This window comes from Filicampus tigris, chromosome 9 (assembly GCF_054856515.1).
Source record: "Filicampus tigris isolate MCC_2025a chromosome 9, RoL_Ftig_1.0, whole genome shotgun sequence".
Classification (NCBI taxonomy): domain Eukaryota; kingdom Metazoa; phylum Chordata; class Actinopteri; order Syngnathiformes; family Syngnathidae; genus Filicampus; species Filicampus tigris.
In genome coordinates, this window is record NC_141225.1 from 20,997,574 (window position 1) to 21,020,822 (window position 23,249).

At 39.4% G+C, this 23,249-nt stretch overlaps 1 protein-coding gene across 2 annotated transcripts in view; it reads right to left on the reverse strand.

Moving 5' to 3' along the window:
* Positions 1-23,249, reverse strand: part of LOC147142513 (contactin-4-like) — an 81,630-nt gene that overhangs the window by 25,083 nt on the left and 33,298 nt on the right. For both annotated transcript variants that reach the window (XM_086040749.1, XM_086040748.1), the window contains exons 7-11: positions 19,181-19,283; positions 18,120-18,304; positions 12,813-12,952; positions 8,253-8,382; positions 6,126-6,276 (exon numbers count right to left, since the gene is read on the reverse strand). In XM_086040749.1, coding sequence (XP_085896875.1) covers positions 6,126-6,276; positions 8,253-8,382; positions 12,813-12,952; positions 18,120-18,304; positions 19,181-19,283 — 709 coding nt within the window. The remainder of the gene's footprint in view (positions 1-6,125; positions 6,277-8,252; positions 8,383-12,812; positions 12,953-18,119; positions 18,305-19,180; positions 19,284-23,249) is intronic.

A 23,249-nucleotide genomic window follows, 5' to 3' on the forward strand; every position in this document is an offset into this window, starting at 1 on the left:
TTCAATAATCAGATGTGGAACGACAGTACCAAGCAATCTATTTGTGAACATTTGTATGTGAGCCGTTCTGAATTTTACTAAATTGTGGAGTAAGAGTGTGGCTAATTTACAAAATATCATCCCCACACCAAATTACCTTGCCCATGACTTGACAGCAAGGCTGGGCGAAGATCTGGAATTTTCAAGTGAGGATTAAATGCAAACATATAATGTCAAAGTCGAAAGGTAAGCACAACTAAGGCTAGGCATAGACAGCATCTGATAACCACAATATCACAGAGACATCACACATACGTTAATCACCAACATGGGCAGTGGGGCGGCCGTCACATGGTCCGACCGGTCCGGAAATAGACCGGCCATTCTGGAAAATCAACACATTTTCCCGAAATTCCTGATGGCTGTCACGCCCGATTTCAACCAATGTTGTAAATGGAGGTTAAGTGTAGTGTATTTCATTATCCGTTGTGTATTTTGACCAAATAATTTCACAGACCTTTAATGAAGACACCTGGGGAATTAGTGGAAACCAATGCATGATGTCTGTTTCAATTTTCTTCAAATCAGACAAAACTATCAAGGAAAGAGGGCACAATATGCCGTAAGTAAATGAATGCAAAGTTTGCTGCTCTCCTGGCACTGATTCCTTCTGGAGAGTGTCTAGCAGAACAGATGGGCTCATAAATGCTGATCACTCCACAAGACATTTCGTCTTTTACGTGACCATCATGACTATTTGCGCTGCCGGGGTAGAGGGATGTACACCCTGCGAGAAGGATAGCGAACCTCTGGGTCATTACTATGGATGAAATCTGGCCAACCAAGCACATGCAGAAATCGTTTCTCTTTCCATAGACTAATCAACTCATGACATCCAGTCTTTGCGTACTGTGTTGTGTGCATGGGTATGCTCTCGTGTTACCTCACTTCACCTTAGGGAGCAACTCTTATTCCACAAATGCAATATTTATAAAAATGCCTTGTTTCAACTAGTGGGCTTGCATAGAACATATTCTTGGAAAAAATATGTTTGGGTTGACTTCCCCTTTAAAGGAGATTTTGGTATTTTGCTTTCCTCCCATCTGCTAACAGCTAAGATTCAAACAACAGCCAGGTTGGCATTGCAAAAGAACATTTGTTTTACCTGGATAAATAAAGATTAGCTAAAGATTGAAAAAAACCCCTTAATTTTGTTGCTGTGTGTATTGTGCAATGCAAAAGGTGTTTAAGTAAAATAGGAGAGCTTAGTCGTAGTGCAGTTTATCTTGGAACTCACATGAGCCGGTCTAAAATTCTGGTCAAATTGCAATTGCTGGACTCCTGAACATCATCGTGGATCCTCATCTCAAATTTTGCTGTTGTCAGTTCCTCCACACCCTCTAAAACTTTCCATAGAACTTAAATATAACTTTGAGCATGCTGGAATCTTGAAATGTGCCATTGTAGAACAAGGCTTTCGCGTTGTCACAACCAAGCATTTAACTCCTCCAAAGGCAAACATCTTTGACTGGCCCTGTGCAAATATTTGTATGACTGCCAATGCTGACAAAGATAACCAGACAAGGTCTTTCCAAGAAGGTATGATTGCGGCACATCCTGTAGCACCTCATGACAGCCAGTTGACGGACTGATTTTGGTTTGAGGCACCTGACCAACACGAGCCCTCCTGCTCGTGATATATTAAAATGGCGTGTTACTTTTTTTTGGTGGGCTTTGTGGCTGACATGGCCCAATTACAAACCATACCCTGCTTTGCACTCTCAGCTGCTTTATTCCAGCTGATGTCATCTAAACTGTGTCCCTGTGGGTTTGTCTGGGGTAGATAAGACATCCCCCCTTGCTCCACTGCAGTGAAAAAGGGGATGATGCTGCTCTGAAGATGGATTACCCAACTGGTGACACCGGTTCCCTCTCTGCCATAGCCACTGTGGAGTGCTAAGGCAATTAAGGCAATTCATCTTCAACAAAAAGGGGTTCGCCGCCACCTCATATGGGTTAGCACCATTCCATGCAGGTGCAAAGCTAAAATACCTGCTCAGAAACTGTACATACACAGAGAATAATAACGATCTCCATGGGTTATCTCATCTCATCAAATTTTTATGTAGTTTGCAGTCATTTGTGACAACGAGCTGATTTGATTGACCTGATTGTTGTCTGTAGCCATTTCCATATGAAATGCTAAATATCATAATTGGATGGCTTGCGGTAAAATGGAATATGCAGTATACGTACTTTAGAGCGGTGATTCCCAACTAGCGTGTTGTGGCACATTATTGTGCATTCAGAGATCATCAGATGTGGCACGGAAATGATCCGGTTTCACTTAAATGGTCCGAAAATGATTATTTATTGACAGCAAATAATGTATCTTTTTTCCATCTCTCTATGCCAGGCATGTGTGGTTACAGAAAATTGTAAATGCTTTTGCATTAAATAGCAGAAGGTACTTAATTGACCGGTGTATTCACTTTTGGTGACATTTCTGTGTGGTGGGGACACCGGTGTGCTCTGAGATCTGTCAAATGTAAAATGTCTGTGTTGGCTCAGTAAAAATTGGAGAACACTGCTTTCGAGGAGAGAAGCCAAACCAGTGAGTTCAAAGAATCATGTGGCTTGTGTAGAGTGAGGCATTGTCTCCTAAAAATATGTCATTTATTTTATTTCAACAACACATTTTTCCAAGAGACTGACACGTTTAATTTGCAAGGCAATATATGCTTCTCAACATCTAAAGAGCAGCAGACAACACACCAAATAAATCCATCGAAATGATCCTCTGCAGAGTATTTGCCTGAATTTATTCAGAACATTGCAAAGAAAGAACTCCACTGTGGTTGCCATGGCTACCCCAAATCATACAATTTAGCCGTGAAAAATAAACGCTATCAATCCATCCATTTTCCCTTTGTATACACGCATGTTATCTGAGTGATATACATTGCAAATACATTGTTTTAATAATAAGTATTTATCACGCCACTTCAGTCTCTGCTTTAAAGGACATAGCTAATAAATTGAATCACGAGAATAAGAAGTAAAAGTGAAGTGGTGTCAACTTACAGAGAAATATATACAGTACTCTTATGTTAATACGCGAGTTGAAATAGTCACGATGCAGTGAGGTTGGGACATGCAATCAAGTCGTCACAGGTGAGTGAAGGGCAGCAGAAGTAAAAGCACTGTGCAAATTCTCTTTCACTTTGTTTGACAAGCAACAACACTGCTTTGTATGTATGCAAAGCCTGGCAGGACACCGTGCTCACACACAACCGCTGTCCGAGTGGAGTCATGCCTAGCGTGCTGACAGCAGTTGGGTGAGCCCTGCGCGCAGCGAGGCCACGCATCAAACACGGCATGTCACATCACCCCTGAGATTGAACGTTCGGGAATCATAAGATTGCTGAATGTTATGTGTAACACCTTGAAGTATATCAGAAGTTTGAATTTTGATCTCACTTGGCCTTGCATCCCCACAAAGGTGAAAAGTACTTGATTAGCACTTTGGATTTAGTTAACAGATGGCCGCTTTGGCCGGCAAAAAGCTGTTAACCACAATTTAGGCTTCATGCTGCTTTTCCACTTAGCTGCTCAGCAAATGCGCTCACACATCTGAGGACTGCATCACTCTCTCCACGGGGTGACTAGTTTTTTTTATTGTGTATTATCATTGTGTGAAGAAATATATAGATGTAGTTGTTCTAACTTTTACATCAAATGTACATGAATGCACCCACAATGAATGTGTTGTTACATCATGGCCGACCTTTGGTAATCAATTCTTTCAATTACACACAAAAAGAGAAAATCTTGAGTGCCAGCCTAGTGAGAGCATTCTGACTAATCTTTCAAGGCTCACACACACGCAAACTACCAAATGAAAGATTAGAGCCTCTTAAGTTTGTTTCTACATTATTGCATTTTTTAGTCATCAGCAGTATAATGGGTTGGTTTCGCCCAGATCAGATATTTTGGACCAAAATAAGGGAGAAAACAAGCTTTTTTGAAAACAATATATATTATGCACAGCAGTGACTTTTATGCAAATAATGTTTGCTGTAGTGACACCTCAAACAGTCTAAACAGTCCTTTTCTTCTGTAAAATATCAACAACAATGAAAATGTACTTTTGACTGCAAAATAATGTATTTATAGTGCATCGCTAGTGTAACAATTTTACATTTGACAAACTGTACAAACTATTTTCATGCTATTTAGTAGTAGCAGTATTTAGTAGTGTGTGTGTGTGTGCGTACGTCATGTTATGCATGTGTGTTGTGTGTGTGTTTATGTACATTCTATCTTCGCTTCGACACCTACATTTAAATAATTACAGTTGTTTTTATGATCTCCGAATGTCACTCGGCTGTAACACAGCTGATCTGATTAACAGGGTGGAGCAAGTAAAAGGGGCGATCGAAATAGATCATGTCACATGTAAACAGGTGAACAGAGGTCTTCATTTGGAATGATTTCAATCCGACAAAAAAGTATCCATGTAAACCTGGCTATTGACGGAATTTCACCTCATTAACACAGGTAATTTATACATTTTTTAACATTTATATTTGTTTAATGTATATTTTGTTGATGTGTAACAGGCACGCACACACACACACACCAACAACATACACAGACACACACACGCATGTGTAAGGACCAGATGATGGCTGATTGAAGTTTGCTAAAGCTGCTGGAGAGGTGCCAGGCCATGTGTGGTGACTGCACTTCGTTTGTGCATGACCACGAGGATCTTCGATGTTGATGTGTGCGTATTTGAGCGTTTTGCGTTATATTCGCTATAACGGGGTGTAAAAAATTAATTCCCTCTAGTAGAACTAATGACATCTTTTTATCATTATCCTCAGTGAAATAGTCTCTAAGGCACGTTTAAGCCCCAGTCAACCTAATTCCTAAATTTCCCATACAATTTCAACCTCTCTGAGTGGAAACAGCCATATAAATCCAGACGCACGATGGATAAGGTAAAAATCGGTTAAATGCCTAGTTGTTTGAATTATATTTGGAACATTATGCAAATGATGTCATATTTTTACATTTTAGAATTTTTACAATTTAGAAGGGACTCATTTCCAGGTGCGTGGGGTTGTCCCTTTTATGATTGTGGAGCAAGAAGCTGGAAAGTCTTTTCACATTCAAGGACTCCATATTATCCCGTTGGGGGAATTATGGTTCAGATGGTGGAGCGACTGTCTAGCTTTTTGGCTAAGAGTTGCTTCTGGGTCTGCGTGATCTGTGTGTGAACGAGCTGTTGACTTTCCTTCAGCGGAACATACACCATCATCATCGAGTGAATGACACCAGTGCCTTGAAGGTAGAAATTTGCCACATCAATCCACCCTATTTTCCAGAGTGCTATTCAACACAAAAAAAAACAACAGTAAGACTGACGGCACCCTAGTGTGTGATTTCAAGCTGCATTTTTTTTTGTAACAGGAGTGATGCGAAACACAAACAACTGTCGCGCTCTTTAGCTGTTTTTGATTCTAGACTGCTACCAATGACGACTGGCATAGTGTTTTACCCACAATCCATATTGTCACGTTGTTCAAAAGCACACTAAAGCACGTCATAACTTTAACATGTTAACGTGACCCGCTTGCGGCATAGTGTTGCCAGCAGATAAAAATCTGAATCTCCACTTCAAAGGGAGAGATGAGATGAACTGTGGCAAAGAAGAAAGGTGGTCATTGTCACTTTATTTTAATGAGCCAAGTGAATGTAATGTTTTGAGCAGATGGTTAATAATAAATGGTTGGTAATAAAAGGTAAACTTCCATGGAACCGCGTCTGATTGATGTGAGAAGGTCAAAATCGAGCGGATAAATTGGCCATTAAACTAGGATCGTGTTGATTTTAATGTCAAAATGTAAATGCTCAGCTTTGAGGCACAGCTTTAGGGGAGCTTTTTGTTGTACCAAAGTGATTCGCCTGCTACAGAGTGCAAGGATTTGATTTCAAAATATGATCACACTAAGGCAATAAATCCACAAATAACCCACAGTTGATTTCATAGATTTCAACATTCTGCTCTGAGCAAAAAGTAGTGTTGCTTGGCAGCACAAGTCTAGTATTGTTTTAAGGGTAAAAAGTGTTGCAGTTACCTTTGACTTTCTTCCAGCGCTTCACTGCCCTTCCTCCAAGAGATCACACCCCACGGAGACATCTTGGGTTTGCACTCAATGAGCATGTCTCCTCCAACCTTGACCAACGTCTGGCTCCTCAATTGGTTATGAGAGAAATCTGGAGCAACAGCTGAGATACAAGGGGTAGACTCGTTATTTCAGAATAATAATCGCAAATATTTTTTTAGGTAAATTTCATTTAGAGATTGCACATTTGTTTGATGGCATTTTTTTTTTTTTTTTGGTCCCTGAGATTCAATGTGATTTGGATTTGTCTCTTTTTTCTACCTGTGACAGATAACAAATGACACATTTATTTTCAGGCCAGATAACAGTTGCAGCATGTTACAGTGTCATGGCCATGAGACTGCAGTGAAGTGACAGTGTTTCTCAACCTTTATTGAGCCAATGCACTTATTTTACATCAGAAAAAAAATCTCACGGAACACCACTTAGCAAAACGATTCATAAAAAGTAGCTATACAGGGTCATTATGTACCTTCTGTCATCTTGTGGAAGAACATTTGATTGTTTTGCCTGTTATTATATGCGGTTGGCATGAACAAATTAACAAATCTGTTTTCTTTAAATTAGAAAACACATATGTTTGTCAAAATATTTGACATTGGTCAATGTCACACGGCTCACCTGATGATGTCTCAATGCAAACTAATGTGCCACGGCACACAGGTTGATATTCAAAACCAGGACTTCTGATTGTGGGGATTGCACCTTTAAATATGGCACGTTTATAGGCTTTTCGCAGCATGACACCAGTCCTTGACATTTTGTCTTCACTTACACCACTGCACTCTGCACACTGACTCCAATTATCCACATGGTCAGAATGTCCTTGCTCAGATTGGCAGCGCCAGATCGGACTTTTGTCATATCTATCGTCACTCTGTTGACTTTATCTCTTCCCTCCAATTTTTGCTGCTTGTCAAATCTCTCATTGCATGCTATAAATTGCTTTAAGTGCATCTCTATTTGTATTCGTCCAATTGCTGTGCACACCACACACACGTGATGACGAATGAGTTATGCACTGCAACTTGTGAGTATGCGAGTGTGGCTATGGCCATATATGTGACATACTCAACAATGTATAGCAAATATTTGAATTCGGTTGGAAGGGTTAGGGTTAGGAATGGGCTAGAAAGCCCATTTTCAAAAGTTCAGAGAACTAAACAGTTAGTCAAATCAAACACATTTTTTTTCAAGAATATGTTCTATGCAGACCCACTAGTTGAAACAAGGCATTCTGATTAATATTGCGTTCGTGGAATATAATATAAGAAACAATATCTAGCCATCTCAGGAGTGGCCATTTTGTCACTTTTGTTGACTGAAAATGACATCACAGTTGCTCAGGACTGACATAACGGCCAATCGTGGCTCAGTTTCAGAAAATATCGTTACCTGAGCTGAGCCCGGAGCAACTGTGATGTCATTTTCAGTTGACAGAAGTGACAAAATGCCCGCCCCCAGTGACGGCTGAAAACGGGTGGATTTTATTAGTTCAGACTAATGGAGGCACATAGAACATATTATTGCAAACAACATTTTGGGGTTGACTTCCTCTTTAAGGCTATAGACTTGCAAGTTGTTTTTCAATTGCTCTTTCATTTTTGGATTTGGCATAGCCAGCCTACGTAGAGATGACCAAGCCATTACCGTGGCAACCCATGCAGACAAGTCAGCACAGCCCGCTGATGTGCGGAAGCATCAAATTACATCTGATCACTTGCAAATGATGTGAGTGTGGGAAGTAGAGCTTCAAGATCTGATCCCCCAAAATCACATTTGCCTGCAGTCTGAACATAGCCAATGTGTTGGAAGATGAAAGCGAGTGCAGGGGCAAAGAAGAGAGTGACAAGTCTCACAGGTCAGATGAGCTGCGCTTGTAAACAGAGAAACTAAACTGTATACTCTATGTCACTGTCAGCAAGACGCCATATCCTTTTAGCGGTCAATAACCGAGGGGCCAAAGGTCATCTGGTAAAATTGTCCAAATGAAGAGGATGGTGCAAACTGTAATGAATGCATGCACACGCATCTGCCGCACACACACTCACGCATACAGACACAATTGCAGGATCTTACCTATAACTCGGAGTTCGGCATTGGAGTAGACCTCGCCATACTTGTTCCCGGCAACACACTGGTACATTCCCGTGTCCGACAGGGTCAGGCGGCTGATTAACAATGCCCCATTGCTCACCTGTATGCGCTCCTATGGACAAAGACACATGCCATTAATACGGAAAGTCCCCACAGCTCATCTGCATAAAACAGCCGCAGGACCCGTGAATTATGGTCTGAAAATAACAGACGTTGCAATAAATCTAGGATTTCATCACTAATGGAGGGGAAGGCTTGGGTGGATGGAGGCAGGCTAGCAGAAAATGACCCTAATCAATCTGCATGTTTATGAGAGCGAAATAAAGCCGAGCCCTATTTATATCAGTGACTGCACCACAGGGCCTGTTTCCCCTTCAGCAGGAGGGGGATATGGATATCGTAACATTTAAGGGTGTACTGCATTGTGGAAATTGGCGTACAGTGGACCCATGCATGCTGCTGGTTCGCCAGCCCGGATTTACCTATTCGCAGATATATTTATTTTTTTTAATTTTTTGGTGGGGTTGGGCCTGCTTTTCGTGGAAAACGCTTATTGGTGTTAAATCCCGCTTATTCCAAATTTTTGGGGTTGAAAACTAAAAAAAAAACATTTTGAATGGGTGTCTATTATTCGCAGATTTTCACTATCCCCGGCGAATAGCATTGTGAAAATTGAATTGAAAATTTTGACGTGCTGCTGACATTTATTTCGAAATTTTCGGACCTTGGTTTTGTTTATCTGCTGACAGGACTTTTACACTCAGCGAATGATCCAACTAGAATTTATACAAGAGATGACCGGGCAAGATGAATCAACAGCTTTGATTATCCCCCCGCCCCCCCACACACACAGTTTCATGCTCATTTTCAGGTCTGCCTACTGTTGGTTTTCAGTTTCGATATTTAATTAGGGCTCACACAGACTGTAGGCTCTTTATTGGAGGGGTGTTTGAATAGCTTAAACTCCACTCAAGGAAAACAAGATACAGTTAGAATACAAAACAAGGTTGACTGACTCACTGAAGGTCCAAAGACTAATAAAGTATTGGGAAAAAGATGCATTTTATTTCTCAGGAGCTGTGTGTGGAGGCAAGACTAATTAGTGTACACTATTCATTAAACATGATGCAGAGTCAAATCAGTAGCAAACAAATAGTAAGGTTTTTTACCAAAAAAGCACTGGGTGGATTTATTTGATCTTTTTGTTTGCTACAGCCCTCCAAAAGTATTGGAACATTCTTTTGTTTTTGCTAACAAGATTTAAATTAAACTTTTAAGAGATTAATATGTTGGGAGCTCAATTTAGATCAAGAGTCATGTTATTTCCGGGTATGTGGATGTGATACACAACTAAAATGATAGCACTTATTGTAACGAAACAAGTATTGGAATGGATAAACTTTAAGTAGATTAAGTGAAGTGAATACGATTTAATATTTCTTGCTAATCCTTTAGATACAATAACTTCATCCGGCCTGTGACCCATTGACATCACCAAACCGCTGGATTATTCTTTTGTGATATTTTTCCAGGCTTTCATTGTAGCCTCTTTAATTGTTAGGGGTTACTGTCTTTTCCTTAGCAGATAAAATGCATTCTCTTTTGGGTTTAAGTCTGAAACGAAACAATGATTTTTAAACCGCCACGAGTTGGACAGAAGAAGCAATGCAAGTTTTTCAGATGAGCTTTATGCTTGGGATCATAAGCAGATCATTTCAATAATTTTAGTAAAGGTTAGTTTTTCATCTCATCAGGCCATAAAATGACCTCTCTGTAATTCTTGGCAAATTCCAGTCTAGACTGTACATCTATTTAAAAATGTATCTGGATCCAAACAATTTCTTTTTTGTGCAGTCACTTGATGAAGTAAAATTGAGTAAATTCAACTCACCATTTGTTTTTGTGTACTGTATACATGTTCTTAACCTTTCCGTGTGCCTTCTTTCTCTTGTGACCATATTTTGTGAATATTTCTGCCGTGTGATCTTATCACTGGATATGCTGTACTCTAAGCGGTCTGAGTAACGAGTCACTTTGTATGCCATATCTTCTGTCTTTTTAGTTTAGATTTTTTTTCATTAGGATTTTGTTCTCCTGTCAAATTGTCTTCACTTGTTGTTTGGATTTTTGAGAATAATTAAGTGCTTCACTAACGTCTATGTTTGTATTTGTCTAGTTTCATTTGCATATGGATGTTGAAAAAACAAAACACGTAGGGTACTCACTGTCAAACATAGTCTGGTTCAAACATTACTCAAGCACACCATGTGACTGGCACTGAGTTACTGATCTAAGTCATATCCAATATTTCTGTCCCTTGAAGTCACAAACATTTCAGGAAAGATTTTCTATTCATACAGAGAGCAACATCTCTCAAAAACAGCAAATAGAGCTTCCTTTCCCCTCTCCCTCTTGTCAATGACCTTTCCCTGTTCCATTCACGCGACTGTGGTTAATGGTGGCATTTCAAGTGATGTGACACCTTTGCTGATAAATCCATTCAGCCGTGCAATCTGAATATCGTCATTTATTAGCTATTTTGAAGGGGTACTTAAAAGGATACTGTACTTTTTTCATGGTGATTTTTTTCCCATTCCTGTCTTTGTTGTAATATAATTTAAAAATATGGTGAATTTTAATGCACATTTAGAAACTTTAAGAGCTACTTTTAGAAATGTATTGGGCACTGGGCACATAAAAACAGTTTTCTTATAACAGGGCTGGATCAGTTTAGGTATGATGTGCGAAGAAAAGCTGAGAAAGATGGCAACAGTCTCGATTTAACGGTTGGTCTATGTTCTCAGTCTCACTTATGGTCACTGACTGTGGGTAATAAGAATAAGCTCACAGATACAAGTGGATAGAATGAGTTCCCTCGCCCTCAGAGAGATGGTGAGAAGCTTGGTCATCCGGGAGGGACTCAAAGTAGAGCCGCTACTTCTCCACATCAAGTGGAGCCAGATGAGGCATAAGGCTACTCTATCGCCACGTCTCCCGGCGCCTCGTTGGTGAGTTGTTCCACAGTCAGGATGTCCCAAGGAACACCCAGGATTCCATGGAAAGACTAAATGAATGTATCTTGTCTGACTTGGGACTGCCTTCGGATTTAACCAGGAAAAAGCTGGTCGAAATGGCTGGGGCACTCTGTTAAAGCAGCTGCCTCATGTATACCTGACCACGTATAAGCAGAATAAAATGTGTGGATGGCCCTATTGTGACGATCAGAGTATTTTCACATAGCTCCAAGATTGAATAAAAATGTCACAGGCATTGCTTATTATTCACCGTGATTGCAAGCCGTTTTATTAGACAGGCTTCACTGTGCATGTGTTGCCAGACTGGGTTCATTCCAACAACATGTATTACAATCCAGCACTGATCAATATCGTCTGGTGTGTTTGTGTCACTAGTTTTGCATAATGAAGCAGCTGTTTATTCATCAGGTGCACGCGGCACTCAAATGCTCAGGCAGTTTATTTATTTTTAATGTAAAAAGCATTAAAGCAAGTCATTTAAACAGGACTGGGCATTTTTGTTAGAGCTTATGAGCAATGAAATTGTATTTATGCAAAGAGAACCATCATTGAGTGTAAAATATTAGATCATTTAGATGATTTTTAACACAATGTCAATGTTTTTTAATATCATTTTACATTCGAGGGTATCTCATATCAAAGTGTAGCAATGAATGAAAATACATAATGCCTGGAAATTAGTCAAGCCTAAACAAACATCACCATGCTCTCTAAGCATGTAACATGAGTTCTGTTTAAGTTATTTAAGGATTTTTCACACTGCACTTAGCAGTGTTCATAATCAAGTCCTTTCATAGTGTATGTGGTGATGGAAATGAAATTTAAAAAACATTTCTATTTGAGTGTGGCGTCGCCGTGACATCAGAAAGAGCCTTCAATAGGAGAGTGGCTGGTGGAGTGATTTAGAGCTATTTGGCGGACTTATTTATAGGCAACGTCATGAGGACAATGGCGTAACCCTTAATTAATGTAGCGTTTCAGTGTTCTAGCTTTGGGAAACAAGAGAGATGACATACAGTGACAGTGACATGTTTAAAAAAACGCTGCTCCCTGCTGAGCCTGAAATATACATTGAAGCGGTTTTGTCGGAACTGTAGCTCACAAAGATTTAACTCTCCAAGTTCTCACCGAGCCATTAGTAAAATGCACGCATTAACTTTTTTTCTGCTGCTCGTCTCCTCCCACTCTTTCCTAAAATCAACAAAGCCATGGTTTTCTTTGGTAATAATGAAAGGTACACCTGGTCCAGGTGTGGTCTACTTCTCATCCAAACTTGCGGCAAAGGTCTCCGTGTTTACTTCATGGTAGGTTGCTTCATAAGCATTTCTAAATATGCGGGCACCAGGGTGCCGTCGTCTTTCCGTGTTGCCTTTACTTTTTTCACTGTGCAAGTGTGAAAAGGCCTTTACCAGACCTGCTCCAGACAACTGTGTCAAAGCCGCTGTTGTAAATCTAACCAAAACGGCATCCTCAATTCCACAGTGACACTGATTCTCGCATGGCTCACCTCTGCAGGCTCCATGTTCTCTCCATTTTTCATCCACCTGTAGGAGGGTTTCGGCTTCCCTGTGGCTTTACATTCCCAGGCCAAGGAATCGTCAATGAGCTTCTGGACATCTTGTGGTTTCTCAATGAGATGTGGCGGCGCTGGAAACGTTTCAGAAAAGAGTGACGTGGTCGTCAAAATAGGTTAAACATTGTCAAGGAAAGAACTATACTACATACAATGGACTGCAATTCTAAATGATATTTGGAATGGATTTGATGGAGCTTGTTTGATGAATTCAAATACATCTTGTAACCTATTAAATCACATGGCAATACCAATCATGTACAGTATGTATGTATGTATGTATGTATGTGCTATGTAATCAGTTCCACCCAAAGATGGTGTACTTTGTATTACGTGGTTTAAATTTTTTAACTTGAGGATCCTATTATGGTCTAAATTTACTGTATCTTCTCCATAAGAAGTTGATTTACTAAGAATAACGTGTTTTCATGGGGTGTCTGAAGTCACATCATTTCATCAGGTCATGCAAATGTGTTTGAGTACACCCATATGTGCAGGTTAAACAATGGGGATACTGTACATTTGTTCAGATCTAATTCTAAGGTATATTTATGATGAAATCATACGATTTCATGTCATTATCAAATTATATTTTTTTAAAAAGTGTATCTAACCGTGACTACTAATAAAAAAGTATCATTACATCCCTAATATAGGGGCTGTTTGTGCCACGAAATGTATCATGACTAGAAGAGAATTGTATTTTCCCATCTCTTGCATGTAATTTAAGGCTTGTTAACGATTAAGGAATAAGTGCAGCCATGGGAAGATAAAGTAGGCGAAACAAAGCTCTCTGTACATACCAGATGGTGTGTAGGTCAAGTTCCTATCACACAGGGCCAGTGGCAAGAAAAGAGTAATGGCAGACTGCACTTTTCCATTTCACAAACATCACCTAATGTCACTCTCAAGGACTGACCTTTTGGAGGTTTTTTTGGTAGCAGTAAAAATCCTGCTCTAATTGGCTTCTACTTTCCAGTACTTATCTTTAAAAGATGCGAGTTAAAGCAGAGAGAAAGTCAATGACTTGTATTCACTCTATATACACACAGGCACAAACACACACAATTTCTTAAGCGCACAGAGGATCTGTGATCAAGCATGATTGCGTACAGAAAAAGACAAAAAAAAAAATGGAGCTGCTGGCTGAACTGATGGCCGATAATAAATCAATTTAAAACTGTGATAACTTCAAGGAACTATGTATTCAAATTTTCAGTTACCTCTTTGAGATTCTACACTCTGCACTTTTTGTTTTTGTATGAAATCATCATTAACATTTCTGCCATTTTAAATTTTGGAGGAAATTATTTACTGTAGAGCTGTGGAGCTATTGTCAAATGTTCATTTAACTTTTGAAGACATAAATCAGAACTGAATATATTTCAGAAAATTCATCAAGTTACCCAAGGGATACTATACTATACTACGTGTGTCCCCTCAATTGTGCTTGGTGAGGGGAATACACAAGGAGAAATGATAGATAGTCATTTCATATGACTCCACCAGTCCTTAAGGAGCACATCCATCTACGTTACTGAATTCTTCCCCCAGTTACAGGGCCTTAGCTGCCTCACCCACGAACCACATTGAGGGAGACGGTTTTGTTTGGCCCTTGCACCCTGCGAAGGTATCAACTCTAAGTCAGAGATTCCCAAATGAAAGCCGACAGCCCACTTTGCCTGCGACTGACCAAGCATACACTCAATCGAGCTGACCGTCAAGTGGAAAGAAAGCTAAAGATGGGAAATTTGGGTGGAATCAACAATGCAAAGACTGCACAAAGAGAACTCAACAAGTGTACAAAATGTTACATTTACAACTGTGGGATTATTGTACAATCGACGGGGAGGACAATTTAACATAATTGCGGCAAGCTAAAGACAACCATGACCATAAATACTTCATATACCTGTAGTATAAAGCATTGTTTGATTAAATCATTTTCCAAAGCAAGATTCATGATGCTATTGGGTCATGCTATGTAAAAACATGCTCCTCATGGCCATATGGAATGTGCGGGAAGACAAACTCGATTCATACATCCCTGACAAAAGTGCTCTCCATCATTGACAATCTTCATCCCTTCAATGAAAAGTTTAGTCTCTTTTCTCCAATGAAGTCAGCCCAAAATAATATTTTTGGAATTCACTTTGTTCTATTGCTCTCTTTTCCTACAGTCCCTCTGCTTTATCACTCTACCATGACACAAATGGTAGACACAGACGATTGGTGTATTCGATATTTTGTTATTATAGGGAGTGCTTTGAGAAAACCTGAATTGTGAATTGGGGCTAAATATTGTCAATATCTACTGGAACATGCAAGAAAATACATTTTGGCTTCCGCTTCTCTGTCCAAAATTATTCTTTTTCGTTTGTTAATGGTTTACTTTCGTCAGGATTAATAGCCATGCTGCGGCCAAAGGTGGAACCTGGGCAGGCTTTCACTTGTCTCTGTTCCACTTTCCACCATTTGTCTGTCATGGCCGACATCCATCTCCAGCATTGGCCCCTTTCCGCACATTGGCTTCGGTTGTGGTGCTGCCCTGTACATCTGTGCGCCTCCTCTGGCTCAGCTATTGGACGCTTTCTGCTGCAAATGTTTTCGTCTTGCTGGAGGACTCGACCTTTGTTGTCCCCGCTGCGTCTACCGAGACCATAAACTTGTCCGCAATTTAGCTAGGCTGGACGGCACCTGTCTCTGTGATCCTACATGCTCACTCTTAATGCTATTGTTTTTGTGCTTTTTATAGTGTAACATGTATTTCTGTTCTGTGACCTGAAAGCACTATATCAATGTGATTTTATAACAATAATATTCATCTTAATAATAATAATAATAATAATAATAATGATAATAATAATAATAATCTGTCAAAAAATTCTTGAAAGAAGTAATGAGAATTTCATTACTATATATATATATATATATATATAATGAAAGCACTATATCAATGTGATTTTATAACAATAATATTCATCTTAATAATAATAATAATAATAATAATAATGATAATAATAATAATAATCTGTCAAAAATTTCTTGAAAGAAGTAATGAGAATTTCATTACTATATATATATATATATATATATATATATATATATATATATATATATATATATATATATATATATACATATATATATAAATGGTGGCCACTGTTTTTTTATGTGACAACGTGAATGATTGTGAATGTTTTAATCATGACCCGCCATACAGCACTACATTCATTTATTTCCCTCTCAGAGGAAGACTCTCCCACTTTTGCAGCTTGCTTGGATGAACAAGATATACCTTATCGATTCCCCCATTGGCTTACACTGCTGACAAATGTCTCAAAAGCTTAATTCAAAGCAGGCTCAAAATAAGATTACTGATTTTTATCACCTGGCTGCAGACAGTATGAGAGGGAGAGAAACAGAGGGAGACAAAACACATCAAAATGAAAAAGGACCTGCAGCTCACTACGACCAGCAACTGTGGATCATGGTGTGCTGCTTGGTTGTTAAAGGGGAAAAGACCAAGAGCTTCCAGAAAAAGTTGTAAACAATGGCAAATTGCTTAATAGCCCAAATAAGTTCTTTCTGACAGCTGACGCAGTTTGACTTGAGGGGGGAAAATAAAGAAAGATAGCAACAAAAAAACCCAAAACATTGCTTGTTTTAAATTGTGCAAACTGTACTTGAAGATTCTAAAATAATATTCAGGTTGGACTATTTCGACAATGTACATGATGCAGTAACAATCAATCAAAACAAATCAAAAACTTGAGCCTTACTTTTCAAAACAATTTTATAAAATGATGTCACAGCCAGTTGTTTTTTCTTGAGGAAGGATATCAAATTGATTGACCACCTGATTACCACTTAGGTATCTTACCAACAAAGCTTCTGTGCAACCTGCTTCTCTATGTACGCAACAACCGGTACACCTCCATGACTGACCAATGTGTGTGTATGTGTGGCTCTGTCGCTTAAAACCCGGAAATATATTTGCAACATGTATGAAAGCTTAGGTTGACTTGACAAAGCCCTCCTCCATGGAATGTGCCAACCACAGCAAAATTCTGGCCCACTGAATTCCAACAGAACCAACACAATGAAGAGAGGAGACCACAAGACGCCAGAGCAGTAGTCAAGTCCACCTTTATCGGGTCCAAGTCAAGTTCGAGACACAAAGGTCCAACTCCAAATCCAGACCGTGTGTAATAAACAACAAAAACAAAAATAATGTTGCTTTATCATATTCATATTTTGTGCGTTCAATGGCCAAGTCCAAGTCAAGTCCGAGTCAAATGTTAAGGAGTCTGAGTCAAGTCTGAAACAAAAAAAAAACATATTGAGCCTGGACTACTACAGCCCTGTAAGACGGCCGTAAGCAGACAGCCGTTTTCCCTATCAAATTGAGAACAGAGACCCATTGTAGAAAAGCTTAATTACATACCGGTATTGAATATTTTTTGAATATTATTGAGAAAATGAACCGTTCAAAATCACAGTTATTTGTGACCAATGAAAATAGCTTAGGAAAAGTTCATTCTGCTCATTTCGAACCCAAATTATCTTGCAAGCATGATAAAAGGATATCAAAGTTTATAAAAAAAAAAAATTAAATAGCAGAAAGGGACTAAATGACATCTAATATTTTTGGAGCTACAGTTTGGAGGTTGTATATGGGCTCACTCCAAATTATGTAGTCTATTCCTTTTATGGAACACCATCTTGAGGTTGCTCCTTTGCTCACGCAACATTTGAAGTCAATAGGTGGGAGGGTTCAACTACTGGACCAACCACAGATATGAGTGGATCCACTGACCCTCTTCCTGTCATTCCAGATGCTTTGGGGAAGATTATGTCCCTGACATATGTGCCACTGGTCTATGTACAGTGCATTTAATAGCTTTTATCTCCAGTCAAGTTGGAAGAATGTCAATCATGGTGCCATCTGGTGGGACCCAATACAAAGATCACCATCAAGGTCGTAGGCAAGGGCTCAGCTTCATCCACATAACTCCTTTTAATCTGGATCAAAATATTAGAGGCATCATGACTGGCAGTCTTTAATCATTTTGATGTTCCATTAAAACGCACCTCTCTTCACATGTAAGCCGCACGAGACAAATACTGCGTCTACTGTTGCTGCCACTGAGTCGATGCAGGTCTGGCAGATGAGAGAAATGGTGCATGCAGGTCTACTAATATTTTACGTATGCGCCACGGGATCACCGCAGACCCTACCGTAAAAAGAAAGCTTTCCTTTGACTGTGTTCATTCCCCGGGAATTTTCAGCTACACACTCATATGTGCCAGCATCCTCCTGTTGGAAGTATGGGATTTCCAGAACAGCACTTGCTTTCCTTATGTCCACTTTCCTGGGGAAAGGAACGCCATCCACTTTTCTCCAATTTATTGAAGGAACTGGGCTGGTGAGACGAGACACATGAATTGACCAAAGTTGAATGTCCAAGCTTCAGCAAGCATTCAGTTGTATCGTTAATAGGAACATTCATTCATGGCTCACCTAATGGTCAAAGTACTGCACTGTTTCAGATACATGGTGTTGATTAAAATACATTTTTCGTCACTAATATAAGTATCATAAAACATTAAAATCCAGATCAGGAATGTGTACAGTATGTCTGCTTTTTTTGTTTCTTATTCCGTGTACATTGTTGTAATTGTTTTAAGTTGTTTGAGTAAATTGTAGCACTTCAAAAATATATGCAATACAGTTACAGTACACGAATAACCTGGAATTTAGTATTCTGTAATTAATCATCGAGTCATTTCCTTTCAACGTTGTTTAATTTGACTTGACTACTACCATTGTTCTGTAGTTTTCAGTAGGGTTCAAAATCCCATAATTAAATGCAGTGCACGTCATTTTGTCGAGATATAACGCAAGAAAGAGCACAACAGTTTAGGCTTTTCTATGGCATTTTTGGAATCAAAGTTAACATTATATTCATACAAAAGGTTTAAGGGCTTATCAGGGCTTTCCTTCCCTGCTGAATTTAAAACTGCAGAAATTACCTCTGACCCCAGTGGGTTAAAGTCCGCCGTTTTAACTTTAATCATGTTATCTGATGCTGCAGTCTGGGATCCATTATACTCTATTTAAAAACCCTTCCACTCTAACTGAAACTTACAACCACTACTTTCAGCTGTACAACCTTGACGTGAAATGGCTGGGAATAGCAGTTAACATGCAAAAACAAACAAGCAAAAAACGTTTCTAGTAATATTTTTCCTTTCATGTTCGGATGAGAATGGTGAGCCTGATGCAAGTGTTGCCTTACTTTCCCAGTGCAAAACACTCCAACTTCACAGTGGATCCTTTGGCAACATGAACCATCTCAGGAAACTGGACTTCAATCTTTGGCTCATATTCACCCATGATACCTGCAGGGAAATTGCAAATATCATTTGTGTTGGTTAAACCTTTTTTTTAAGAATATTACTTATATTGTACATTTAATACCTTGAAATAATAATACAAATAAAATAAAATACACAAGAACATAATCGCTACTGGCAAGTTCTGATCGCTCGTCTGTGGCTTCTGAAAACTATTTCATATGCCGCCTCTGTTTTCAAAAAATGAAATGTTCTCCAGTCTCCAACTGTGATCAGAGCAACAGAAACCCGCTTTGCTCACACTACTGACACAAAAGCTCTTCCAGTGAAAGTAATGAGAAAAACGAGACCAAAATACAACTCCTCATCGGAGATGTGGTACAACTTTGACAATTCATGGACAATTTGAGATATTGCATTCAGATGAGGTTACTCATCTGAGTTCTAACTGTGATGAATGAGAGAATTCCGATTAAAACCCATGGAAGCTGTCAGTATTTCTACAAAGTATCCCATTTATGGTGTGTGAAGCGGCTCTGTTGAATTTAAAATATTCCTCTTGTGCACGTGAATATTTTTGGGACAAAGCATGTGGAAACTGTGGCCTTCAAGTGAGACATTTTCATGAATCAGAATATATATATATATATATATATATATATATATATATATATATATATATATATATATATATATATATATATATATATATAGTTATCATAGTTTCACCACATTCATGTTTATATCAGGTGCCTCCGTGTTGGGGTTTACAGAAACCCCCCACACACACATTGACTGATACTGATTCACACCACCCACTAGAGCACAAACTGGGCATTATCAGAACCCTACAACAGAGAGCTGATAATGTGCCAACCAGCCCACAGGCCAAAGAGAAAGAGCAGTAGCAAGCGAGGGAGGCCCTCAAAACCTGTGATTACCCCAGCTGGTCCTTTGTAAAAAGCAGATTGACCTCCAGAAGGGACATGAGCAAGGTCGATGAGAAAGAAAAGAGTGACAGAAGCAACAATCTTGTCATTCCATATGCATCAGGTCTGTCTGAGGAACTCAGAAGGATTTTCAACCAACACAACATTCCAGTATATTTCAAACCTGTTAACAGCGTGAGACATACATTGATACACCCCAAAGACCGGACACCCCACCCCACTCAGAAAAGCAATCTGGTGTATGCAGTCAAGTGCAATGAGGAATGCACAGATATATACAGTATATTGGGAAAACCAAACAACCATTGAGCAGGCATAGCTATGGCACAACACAGTCGGGCTAGCGCGTCAGGTCAAGACTCAGCTGTCTACGTGCACCTCAAAGAGAATGAGCACTCTTTTGAGGACAAAAATGTACATATTCTTGACAGAGAAGACAGATTATTTGAAAGGCGAGTGAGAGAGGGCCATCCCCACGAAGGTCGAACGACCATCTCGAAGCAGAGTAGATAGATGGCTGACGGCACAATCCCCAAAATCAATGCCGTCCTTTTGGCCATCCCAAAGGGACTCAAGGAAATTCATTTTGCCTCCAACAAACAACAAAAACACTGTGACTGTAGAGGCATATGCATAACCTTTTTACATCTGAATGGAATATTTAATGGAGGGAGGGAGTTTCCACCCAACCGCTTGTTGACAGACAAAGGCATCTCTGCAAAGTATTCTAACGACTATAATTTTGCATTCCAAGAGTAGTTAATTTGTATATCACGTTTATGGGCTCCTTCTGTTCAGTAAAGCTTTGTGTAATCTTCACAAATCAATCTTTGTGGTCTGCTCTTGGGTCCAAGATTCTAAGTGTCCGCCTTATTACAGAATACCCCAACCAAATATGGTACTTTAAGCTGTGACAGCCACCCGCTTAATGCTGTAATTCAAAGTCCTGGTGCACAAATAGCCATAGAAATGGGGGAAACAAGACAATTTTGTGTTGCTGATTTCATGAAGCATAGGCTATCAGGAAGGCTCCCTGAGTAACAATAAAAGTTAATTCTGATTCCTGTCACAGATGTCTCGGAGTGGAATGTAACCAGAGCACAATCATCCACGTGCAAGCAGACAGGTAGATGTGTGCAGATAATTGTCTCATAGCAAAACCTTTAGCGGGTAAATGAACTTGCTAAGCAAGTCCCTGTAAAAGGATGGGTTGTGTTGTGTAGCCTGCAGCAAAGCATCAGACAAATAAAGATGAAAAGAAACTGAATCGGAAGAGAATATAGAATCACAAGATAAATGTGTTCTTCAATCAAATCATCCAATATAATTGACTTATTTGTGATAAAGAAGTTTCTATTCTTTTATCATTTTTTCTAAATGAATAGCAGATTGTATTTGTTCATAATTGCAGATATGACATCATTGGTCAAAGTGGTGCCACTATTGTCTGGATTGTTAAGTGGATACGCACCGCACTGAAAGTATTCAAACAGTGATGCCAAATAATTTATATATCTATAGAGTAAATATATTTGAATGCCATAACATGATAATTAATCAGACAATAGATCAACATGTTTTTCCAGGTATTCCAGGTAACTAAGTAGACAGAAACTTTTGTTTGTAATCACCCATTTTTCATGTCAGCAAAATAACTCGAACAGGTGTTTTTTGTTGTTCAGGTGTGTCCTATTACATTGAATATTCAAACAAACCATGCCAAATGTCTTTGCTGTCTTTCAGGTTTGAGTTTAGTCCGTGAAGACGACTTAATACTAAAAAAAAAAAAAAAAAAAAAAAAAAAAATCAAAAACAAAGAAACACCGGTGTATTTAATGACAGATGAATGGGTAGAGCAAATGAGACAACAGCCATTTACTACATTTGGAGAGCTGTAAAGGGGGGCACTGAAATAACAGGTAGTGACATTAGCAACAACCCCTGGAGGGCAGACGTAAAGGTCATTTACAAGAATAATTTGAAAGCCAGGTTGGAATTGGCTGGAAATGGCCTTCAAAAATTCAGGGAGAAAGTTTTATGGACTGACGAGAAAGATATTGAACTTTATCAAAGTGATGGAAACGATAAAGCTTAGTGAGAATATATACAATGTATAGAACAATTACAAGCTCTTCGGTGAAACTATGTAATGGTGGTAATTTCATGACTTGGACTTTTATGGCTTCTGTCAGGGCGGGCTCTCTAATTGATGGAAGAGGCAAAATGGACTCTGAAGACTACAGAAACAACAACAAGATCAAATGTGTTCAGCATACAGCATAAATGAAGGGCTAGGCATTAGTGTTCTTACAAATGTGGAGGAGTGTGTACATACCGTATCCATGTCAAATCTCTAAGACTTGCTTCTGTAATATGTAAGTGCTGAGAGATGCACACACCCTATCATCATTGATTCTGAGATATTTGACTTTTTTCTTAATCTGATAAAAGGGCAGGAAACTGGCTAACATTCCAATTTCCCCGGGGTCATATCTGCAGGTATCTGGGGAATTATAAAATATGATAAGGTTTGCTGTGCTGAAGAAATAGACCCATATAACATGACACATGACCTTCTTAAAAAGGCTCAGTTTGCCAATGCAGAGACACTCTGCCCGATGTTCAATGCAGAGAGGTGTTAACCAGGACAACCCCACAAAATTCAGAGTATTTAGGAATTCTGGGTGGATCTCATCCGTCCCCGCAGATCTGCCACTGATGAGCTTTTCAACCACCTCGGCGACTTCAACCCCAGAGATAGGAGAACCTGCCTCAGAGGCCTCCGATTCTGCTTCCTCGAAGGAAGTCATGTAGGAACTAAAGAGGTCTTTGAGGTATTCCCCCTATGACGCACAACGTCCTGAGTTGAGGTCAGCAGCGCAGAGTCCCACAGACTGATAAAGGGCCAATAGGACTAGTTCTTCATTTTGATGAAATCCCTAAACATTGGTGCCCACCAACCAGTTTGGAGATTGCCACCACGACAGGCACTGACCATCTCAACAGTGGAGGCCAGATCATGGGCCACTAGGACTCAGTTTCCTCCTACTCCCCTATGACA